The 9,681-nt window shown below is 64.5% G+C and overlaps 1 protein-coding gene across 4 annotated transcripts in view; it reads left to right on the top strand.

Annotated features, from left to right (window-relative positions):
• Nucleotides 1–1,765: 1,765 nt before the first annotated feature.
• The window catches only part of ADAMTSL2 (ADAMTS like 2), a 31,214-nt gene continuing 23,298 nt past the window's right edge, over nucleotides 1,766–9,681 (top strand). For 2 of the 4 annotated variants that reach the window (XM_059410397.1, XM_059410399.1), the window contains exons 1-7: nucleotides 1,766–2,030; nucleotides 3,763–3,853; nucleotides 4,372–4,514; nucleotides 5,363–5,438; nucleotides 6,550–6,688; nucleotides 7,139–7,284; nucleotides 7,417–7,540. In XM_059410397.1, the coding sequence (XP_059266380.1) occupies nucleotides 3,764–3,853; nucleotides 4,372–4,514; nucleotides 5,363–5,438; nucleotides 6,550–6,688; nucleotides 7,139–7,284; nucleotides 7,417–7,540 (718 nt within the window). In that variant the 5' untranslated portion in view covers nucleotides 1,766–2,030; nucleotide 3,763. The remainder of the gene's footprint in view (nucleotides 2,031–3,762; nucleotides 3,854–4,371; nucleotides 4,515–5,362; nucleotides 5,439–6,549; nucleotides 6,689–7,138; nucleotides 7,285–7,416; nucleotides 7,541–9,681) is intronic. The other 2 variants (XM_059410396.1, XM_059410398.1) reach the window with 2 other exon arrangements.

Below are 9,681 nucleotides of genomic sequence, written 5' to 3'. Positions count from 1 at the left end.
GGGTGGCAGGCGCATCTCCCAGGCGCTGTCCCGCCGGGCTGAGAGGAGGCGCTGGGGTGTTTGTGTCGGCCGGCTGTGGGGTCCCTCCCAAGGGAAACCATTAGTCACCCTGGCGCTGGCTAGACGTGGAGCCAGAAACGCTGGGAGTTTCGGGACCACGCCAGGGGGGTGCAGGGCCCTGGCGCTTGGCTGGAGGGGAGGGGACGGCGGCTGAGGCTCCGAGGGCGCCCTGGCCCTGTCTGTCGGGTGTCTGTGGGGCGGGGAGGGGGTGCAGGCGTGGGTGTGTATCCTCCAGACTGCCCCAGAGACCGGCTCTGTCCTGTCTGTGCTTCAGCACGCGGACCGCAGGGGGCAGTGTGGACCTGGGTTCAAGTCTCCATCACAGGGACTAGCCCAGCAGCCCCGGGGCGGGGGGGGCACTGAGAGGAACAAGACCTGCCCCCCCACTGTTCTTGGTGGGGCGCAGGGTAGCACGAATGCACGTAAGAACCCCTGCAGACAGAGAGGATAGGTCAGGGACAGTGGGGGGGTCCCTGCTGTGCCACCAACCAGATGTGTGACCCAGGGCGTCATTCAACCGTCTCACAGCCTCAGTCCCTCCATCTGCAAAATGGGGACAGTGAGGATGCCGGTCTCAGAGCCCTGGGTGCCCAGGAAGGACCCCATGCAGGATGGGAGGCGGTGTGGCCCTACTCTGACTCCTTCTCCACTGCTGCTGTTGGGGGCCAGACACCGGGCAGAACTTCCCCAGGGCTGGAATAACCCTCAGCCACCCAGGACGCCGCTGAAGGAGGAGTTCACCTCACAGTTCCTTTGGCAAGGGACGGGGAGGGAGGAGGAGGTTCCCTAGGGGCCGCTGGGGCCTAGGCCACCTGCACAACTGAGGCAGGGGCTGGATGACGTGCTCCGGAGACCTTACATGCTGCTTCCACCCCGACCTTGTGTTTCCAGGAAGGTGGGCTGGTTGGGGTAGAGGTGGGGGGGGGGGTTCCAGGCCTGGCTTTGGGTATACAGTTTGCAGAATCTGGGGTCTGCCTGAGTTCCTGGGGGCTGGAGCTCACGCCGTGTGCTCCTGTGCTCTGCCCTCCACTCCATGCTCTGACTCAGCAAGAACACAGGCCTGGAGCCCCACGTCTGGCCTGCCAGGGGCTGCCCGACTGGCCCAGGCCCAGGCAGGCCGCTGGGCCCTGCCAAGCCGGTGCTGCGCATCTGCACAGAGTTCCCCCCACGCCTCCCCCCCACTGGCCCTGGCCATTTCAGCTGTCTGGTCGGCAGACCACCGGCACCCCTGCCCCTTCCCTGGAGCCCTCCGCTGGGGCCACTGGGTCTCGCTTCCTCACCCTACCTGCAGAGGCCTCTCCTGTCAGGAGAACCTTTCTAAGGCCGTCTGGGTGATCTGGACCTCACCTTTCCCATCTGTAAAATGGAACTGGGCGACGACACCTCCTACCACCCAGGGACCATGGCGGGGAGAGTCAGAGACTGGGCCCCTTCCCGAGGCAGCAGTCAGACAGACCTAGGCTGGGCTCTGCGTCCACCAGCCTTCCCGTGACCCCAGGCCGGCGGCTGCTCTGTCTGGACGCCCCAACACACGGTTCCCAGTGCTGGACCCGGGAAGGCGGCCTCCCTGCTTGCTGCTCTGGGCTGCTGCCGAGGCAGCAGTCAGCAAGCAGCTGGGCCGGCCTGGCTGGGCTCCAGAGGCGCGGAGCGGGTTAAAGTGTGCGCCAGGCCGGCCGGTGGCGGGCGGGGGAGCAGCCTGGTGGGAAGTGTGAGTTCCTCCCTGTCTGCCTGACAGCTATAAAGGCAGACTGGCCGCAGAGCCGCCACTGGGCTGCACGCCTCCCTGGGAACCCCCTCTCCTGGGTGCTCTTTGAAGTGGAGGCAGGAGGCGGCAAGGGGAGGAGGAGGAAGGGCGCGGAGCCCGCAGCTCTCTGCACTCTGAGCCTCCCCCGCTCACAGCACCTGGCGCCGCCTGCCCGCCGTGGCTCTGCCCCTTTCCCCAGGAGGACAACCTGCTGACCCCGGGCCAGGTAGGCCACTGCTGCATTTCCTCTTCCCCACGCAGCCCTCCCAGGGCCTGGGTGCACTCCGGGCGGGCTGAGGGGTGCCGAGCATCCCCTAGCCCCCTCGGGGGAGCTGTTATGTAACCAGAGGAGGGCTCATGGGGAGGGTGGAGACCCTCAGAGCGCAGTGAGGGCGGCCCCTCAGCGCCCAGCCTCGGATGCCTGAAGCTCTTGGCGAGGCAAGCTTCTGCTGCCGGCCAGTGGCTGGTTTTGGACCCCAGGGAGGGATGGATCCCGCGTGAGCCGGACCTGGCCTGTGGCCAGCGGTGTCTGGGAGCCTTAATGAAAACCAAGTGTGGGGCCGGCTCAGCACCTGTCTTCAGCCCGGCAGGCAGGAGCTAGGGCACCGATGAGCCAATGGGACCGCCGTGGGGGGGGGGGCGGGGGCTGCAGATGGAGGCCTGCGGGGGAGGGGTGGCGGGCAGGGTGGGGAGGTGGCGGGCAGGCAGCAGGGGAAGTGGGGGTCGCTAGGACTTGGGCTCCGAACTCCAGGGTCTCCTGCTGCCTGGTCCCCGCAGAGACATTCCAAGGATGCACGGGGGTTGGCGGGCATAACCGGGGATCTGCAGGTGCTTGACCTGCAATGGCTGATGGAGGGGAGAGGGGACAGATCTGGAGGGGGCTTTGGGGCTGGTAAGGGTGGGGACAGCTTTCACACCTTCTGCCTTGGGATCGGCGGGTGCAGGGAGTCCCTGTGTTTACTCTGCTCTGTGGCTTCAGGCAAGTTGACTTCCTTCTCTTGGGTCCAGGCTCTAGGGGGGTAGGTTTGCTGGTTTCTGAAACCCCTTCTCGGCCTTGCTGGCACGCGACACTTCGGACCAGAGACAAATCTTAGAAGCTGCAGAGGTCCCTGTGCCTCCCGGGAGGCAGGCGTCCACACAGAGAAACCAGATAGGGGAGCCAGAGAGCCCAGGAGGCCGGAGGCCTTGATTTGACCCCTGGAAGGAAGGTCAAGTGGTGTTTGGGGCTGACAGTGCTGACTTGTCAGGAAACAGACGGTCCAGTAGCTCTGGGCTGTCCTCACATCATACTCCGGGAGCAGAAATGTCCATCTTGGTTGGGGCAAGTAGGGGCACAGATGCCCCGATTCTGCCCAGCCTGAGATCCCTGAGGGTCCTGGGCCCAGCCCCCTCGAGGGCAGGGGCAGGGGTGGCCAGGGAGGGGAAAGGCCAGGCAGAGCAGGTGGCCTCCGTGGGCCCCTCCAGCAGCCCCACGTGGCTGGCGGGGGGTTTCCTCTCCCATGCGGGCAGCCAGCCCTGAGGGGATGAAAATCCGCAGGAGTTCTCACTCGGGCTGGTTCTGCCAGGCAACGAGCTCTGGTGTTTGGCTCCTTCATACAGTGGGTGTGGCCTGGGCCTATGGCCTCCTCAGCTGTCCGTGGGGTTCTCCACAGGCACTACCTGAGGGGCTCAGCTGGTCCGAGGCGAAGCACGGAGCACGTCCCTGCCTGCCCTTCGAGGGGGGCGGGTGCGGGGAACAGGGGCCGCAAGCGCATCTCCACCCATGACTTGTGCCTGTGCAGACATCCTCAATCACTCCCCGACCTCTCCCAACAGGCCACCAGGCAGCCACCAGCAATTGATCCCAGATAGCCTCCCGGCCTCTGCTCTGTGTGGGCCCCGAGGACTCTCCCCTCTTCCTCGTCAGCCGTCAGAAGATCTGGGCCTGGCCTAGCAGTGACTGTGGTCTTGCTTCCTAGGATGGATGGCGGACGGCAGCCTTCACTCTGGGTCTGGTCCCTGCTGGCTGGGGCATTGCTGGCTGGGGGCATGGCACCCACTGGGGCCACGGTGAGTGGCGAACAGCGTCCCTCACCCGGAGGGGCTGAGCTTGGAGGGGGTGTGGCCGGTGTGGGGCAGGTGTCCAGGGATCCCTGCACACATTCCCAGAGCCCCAAGCAGCTCCCAGGACAACCCTTACAAGCCAGACCCCGGCCACTCAGATCCCTCTCTGATTTGGCAGGATGAGGTTGGAGGGAGCCGAGGGCTCCCTTCCAAGAGGGGCCTGGAGCAAGGCGTGTAGAGGGGCCTGCAGAGCCCGGGCTGGGGCCCAGGTGCTCGGGACAGAGAAAGCAAGGACGCTCCCACCAAGCCCCCGGGATGTTTCAGACTCAAGAACGGGAGGACCCATGGCCCACAGCTTCCAGGGTCTTCCCTCCAAGACCGCCCTGGAGACGTGGGCCCGGGGAACGAGTGACCCAGCCGGTGGGCATCTGGGGACCGTATACTCCCGACCAGGGCACGGGGATGGCAGGCCAGTCCTGCCCGGGGCTTCAGCCTTCTAACCGTCTGTGGGGACTGCCGCCCAGGACAACAGTCCAACGTCCAACAGCCTGGAGGGGGGCACTGACGCCACCGCCTACTGGTGGGGAGAGTGGACCAAGTGGACGGCGTGCTCCCGCAGCTGTGGGGCCGGGGTGACGTCCCAGGAGCGACACTGCCTGCAGCAGAGGTAGCGGCTCGGTATGGGGGTGGGGCAGCAGGTGCCGGGGGAGTTGGGGTGGCTGGTGGGGGTCGTCTCAGGTGGGAGGGCGTCTTCTGTTGGAGGCCTCCCAGGCCAGGTGAACCACAGGCTTTTCACGGGCCTGTCAGGGCTGAGGCTCTTGGGCGACTGTGTCCCGGGCTCCATCTTGCTCCGGGGTCGTGGGGACAGCACTTTCATGAGAGCAGGATCCATTTCTTGGGAACCCCCGCTTCTTTCTCTCCCTCGCCCTCTCTTTCTTTTTAAAAAGAGATTTAGACCCAACGTGGGTGTGAACTCATGACCCCGAGATCCAGAGTGGGTGCTCTAGCAACGGACCCAGCTGGGCGCCCCTTCTTGGGGTTTTTCAGTGAGGGGTGAGGTCTCCCTGGCTTTCTCTTCTGAGGACATGAGTTGCTTGAACATGGGGAACAGCGTACGGCCCAGTGGTTACCGTCAGACAGACCTGGGCTCAAACCTTGCCTCTGTCGCTTCCTAACTGGGTGACCTTGGCCAAGTGACTTAACCCCTCTGAACATCGGTTTCCTCATCTGTGCTGTGGACATCACTAGGGCCTTCTACCTACCAGCCCAGGGCTGGGGCACAGTAAACGTTCTTGGTTTTACTCTGAGTTCTGTGTACAGAGACCCTGGGCTCTGTGCCCGGAGTACAGAGGGGAGTTGGATAGCATCCCTCGCCTGGGCTGTGGTGGAGTCGTGAAGGTCAGAAAAACTAGGGGGGCTTCTGGGGCCCAGCCCAGAGGCCATCTGGAGTAGGAGTAAGGTTGGGTGCCTGTAGCTCGTGGCTCCCAATCCTAGCTCAGCCCATCTTCCCACCAGGAGAACATCCGTCCTAGGCGCTGGGAATAGGACCTGCACGGGGACATCCAAGCGGTACCAGCTGTGCAGAGTGCAGGTGAGGCCCCCACCCGGTGTGATTTCAACACCCCTCCCCCAAGCTCTGTCCTGGGCCTGCCCCCTATTTCCTGCCGAAGAGAAGGATGGTGAGGCGTCCTGGGCTCCAAGCCCCCTTCCTGCCTCAGATCGAGTCTGTCCTGCACCCGCTGTGCTCCATACTCACAGGGAGGAGGCTTTGCTTCAGGAGGGGGCTCAGAGTGGAACCTCACGGTTTGAGATCTCTGGCCACGGCCCCCCACTCTGCTCACAAGTCCTGTACCAGGTGCTCACCAGGAGACAGGCAGTCACCAGGCGTCCCCGTCCCCACCTGTGAAAAGTTCCACGGCAGCACACCCCAGCTCCCCCAGGCGCTGGTGCTGTCAGCCCCCCCAGGAGGGAAGGGGGGGTCAGAGGCACTGACACTGGCTTAGCCTCCAGGTGGCTTTCAATGGGGTCCGAGCTGGTCTGCACCCAAGCTCCAGGGTGTGGGGCAGAGGGACAGCAAGGCTTTGGAGTCTCTGTAACTATGACCCGGTATCCCTGTGGCTGTGTCTCTGCCTATGCACACGAGCAGGGAGTTAGGGCCTGTGTTGGCGTCTCTGGTCTGTTCCCTCCTGGCTGCCCATGAGCTCCAGAGGTAGACCCACCTAAGCCCGGAGTGACCAGCTTCCCCCTGCTCCCAGTCCCGGGGTTCTTCTTCTTTGAACTCAAGCCCCCCTTCAGTCAGTGAGCCATGTTCCAGCACCGTGGCCATAGCCACGGACACCGAGGTGGGCCTCTGCTCAGGGACACAGGGCGAGCAGGCGCCAGTGCAAGCCCTGCCCACGCCAGGGCGCCTTCCCCGCCCCAGCGCGTCCAGGGAGGAGGCCAGGCTGGCGGGGACACGGCAGGACCCTGCCCAGCGCACGAGGAGGGCCGGCGCATGGACGTGCTTCACGGACGGCAGCTGCCCTTTGCTTGTCCTTGCTCCTTCCAGAGAGCAAGTGACACTGAGGGAGAACGAGAGGCCATCATGTGGGCCTCGGCTCCGGCCCGGCCATCCCGGCTGCAGCCGCTTCCTGCTCAGCCCGGACAAAAATGCCTTTGTCAGGCTGAGCTCCTCCTGGAGCCTCCGGTCTGTCGCCCTGCAGGACTGCCCGCCGGACGGGAGGAGCTTCCGGGAGGAGCAGTGCATCTCCTTCAACTCCCGTGTGTACGACGGGCGGACGCACCAGTGGAAGCCCCTGTACCCTGGTACCCGGCCTGGGGCGGCCCAGCGGGGGGCAGAAGGCAGGGGCATGCCCCACCCCCCACCCGATGGCTCCCTAATGCAAACGGGTGGGCAGGCAGGAGGGTGACACCCGGAGGGAGGGGGCTCATCCAAGGTCACAGGCGACAGAGAGCATGAGCTGGTCTCTCTCACTCGTGGAGTAAGTGCCGGGGGCCCGGGACCCACAGCGCAGGGCCAGCCGTTGGTTCCGACCTGCTGAGGAGAGGGACCTGCCCTCCACTTGTGAGGAGGCAGAAGCTGGAACTCACGGACCCCAGGCTGGGCCAGAGCCCCCGCATCTTGGTCTGATTTTGCCACTGAGACCCCGGGCCAGCCCCCTCACGCTCCAGGCCCGAGTTTTTCCATCTGCGCCATGGGTGGGCGGAGCTCGGTCTCCGTGGAGGGGAGGGGGGGCCCCAGTCCCACCGCGCCCCCCACCCCCGCCCCTGAGAGCCTCCGTCTCCCCTCAGACGACTACGTCCACATCTCCAGCAAGCCCTGCGACCTGCACTGCACCACCGTGGACGGCCAGCGGCAGCTCATGGTCCCCGCCCGCGACGGCACGTCCTGCAAGCTCACCGACCTGCGGGGGGTTTGCGTGTCTGGAAAATGTGAGGTTGTTAAACATTGTAGCAAAAGTCCTGCTGGCCTCGGTGCACTGAGCGCCCGCCTGTCTGCCTGTGGCCGTTGCGGCGCCCGGGCCGGTCCCGGCGCTCTCCCAGCGGCTCTCTCCGTCTCCTTCCTGCAGCCCATCGGCTGTGACGGGGTGCTCTTCTCCACCCACACGCTGGACAAGTGTGGCGTCTGCCAGGGGGACGGGAGCAGCTGCACCCACGTGACCGGCAACTACCGCAAAGGGAACGCCCACCTCGGTAAGAGCCCCGCACCCAGGGCCCCCCGGGAGCCTGGCCCCGAGCTGCTGAGCGCCTCTGCGCAAGTTCCCTTCCCTCTCGGGCCCCTGATCCTCCCCACTGGGCCCTGGGTGGCCCGGCCAGGTGCTCCGGGAGACCCCCCTTTGGCTAGGAATCCTGGGCCGTTCTTTATTGAGTACCTACTGCGTACCAGGCGCCTCAGGGCACCCTTGGATGGGGGATCATGTTTGACCATTGCAGCAGCCCCAAAAGGGGGAAACTGAGGCACATTTCTCCCACTTCACAGCTAATGTGAGATTTGAGTCTGGGTATGAGGATTCTGGGGCCTGAGCCCCTGAACCTGAGTTTCGGGGGGCCAAAGAGGTGCAGAGGCCGATTCCGGCACTGAGTCAGCCTCGCCCTTCCCCAGGCAGCGCACGTCCATCCGTCCGTCTGGCGTGCGGGTTTGGTGTGGCTCGGCTGGGGCTGGTGGGGCGTGGCGGGCAGCTAGGGGGGCTCAGCGCGTGACAGTTTGTGGTTTGGAACAATGCACTTTAGCCCTCGGTGTGGAGCTGACTGCATTTCTGGGTCTCAGTGAATACTCGTGGGGTCAGACTGGGGAAGGCGGGGCGCGTGAAACCCAGCAGGCACATGGGGAAACCGAGGCCCGTCATGGGAACGCCGGCTCAAGGTTCCGGAGGGAAGCTGGGCAAGTCTGGAGTCGGAGCCACCTCGGCCCCGGGGCCATGGGGACCCCAGCCGTGTCCTGGAAGTCCCACTCCCCACAGGAGGGCTAATTTCGGAGTTAATGACAGGCTGTGGATGAGAGATGGGCAGGCCGCACTGAGGAGGGACAGGATAATGGTAGGAGGGGCTGAGATGGGGGACCCAGAGCCAGACAGCCAGTGGGGGTCTGAAGAACACACAGCCAGGGGGCGGGGGGCTTTCTGCCAAATTCCGGGGCATGGAGACAGCAGCGCATCTCCCTCTGAGTGCCTAGGGCCATGTTCTGGGGGCTACACGAAAGCCTGGGAGACACGGTCCATGCCCCATGGAACTGCCCCCTTGAGGGGCTAGAGGCTGACACTTCCAATCCTGCTGACATCTGCTGGGTTGGTCCTGGGTGCCGGGCTGGGGCTCTCACACCTCAGAACATTGCCAGAAAGGGATGGGCACGCGGCAGGTGCAAACACAGAGAGCAGCGAAGAAACTGGCGTGAGGTCACACAGCCAGAGGTGGCAGAGTGGGGTCCCAGCCCAGACAGCTTGGCTCTGGGGTCCAGGGTCCTAAGAGCCCCCCGTATGCTTCCTGATAAAGGCGGGTGCGCTTACCGTGGCGCCAGCCCTGCCGGCGCAAAGGCCATTATTAAAGGCGTAGGAACCTTGTGGGCCGGCTGCTAATTTAAGAAGGAATTCTCTGAACCCTACAGTTAGAGAAATGGCCATTCACCGAAGCCTCCTCTCCCGCGCTTTCCCCACTCTCTGTACTACCAGTGTGCAGCGGAAACACTGCCAGGGCGAGGGGGCTAGTGCGCACCTCCCACCCCGCTCTCTCCACGCCCAGCCCAGCACTCAGGGAGCCCGAGCTCCGCCGCCATGAGGGCGGCCAACACCGCGGGAATGGGCTCCCGCTGCAGACCACAGCCCCCCGTCCCCCGTGCCCCGGCCCAGAGCCACTTAGCACCCTCTGGCTGGGAGGGGCCAGCTCAGGGCTGGGGGAGGGGCAGGCCTGCAGGGGGTGGAGGCAGATGCCCGGAACTCTCCTGGGACACAGGTGTCACCCTCCGCAAACCTGATTTCTGAAAGCTCCATCACCAGTGTTTCCTGGGAAATGTTTCCATCTCCAGTCTTTTAAGATCTTTCCTCCTTCTACTCAGACCACCCTCTACTCTCTGCTGGCAGTACCTCTCTCATCCTCAGACCCCTGTCCCCCAAGACCCTAGGTCCCATCATTGGAGGTCTCTGCGGAGGGTCCCCATGGTTGCCTCCCGTCCTCTGCAATGGGCCCTCAGCTCAGTGCCTTCAACCCATCCTTGAAGGCAGCAAGTGTTTGAAATCCCTGTGATGCTGGGACAGCATGGGTTTTTAAAATAATCGTAGTGACAGGACCCTCAGGGCGAGGCTCAGTGCCCTGCAGAAACCACCCCACGGGCCTCGAGTGGG

Source organism: Mustela nigripes, chromosome 9, assembly GCF_022355385.1.
Source record: "Mustela nigripes isolate SB6536 chromosome 9, MUSNIG.SB6536, whole genome shotgun sequence".
NCBI classification, from domain to species: Eukaryota; Metazoa; Chordata; class Mammalia; order Carnivora; family Mustelidae; genus Mustela; species Mustela nigripes.
Note: the sequence above shows the minus strand (reverse complement) of the source record. Positions and strands in the feature narration are given on the sequence as shown.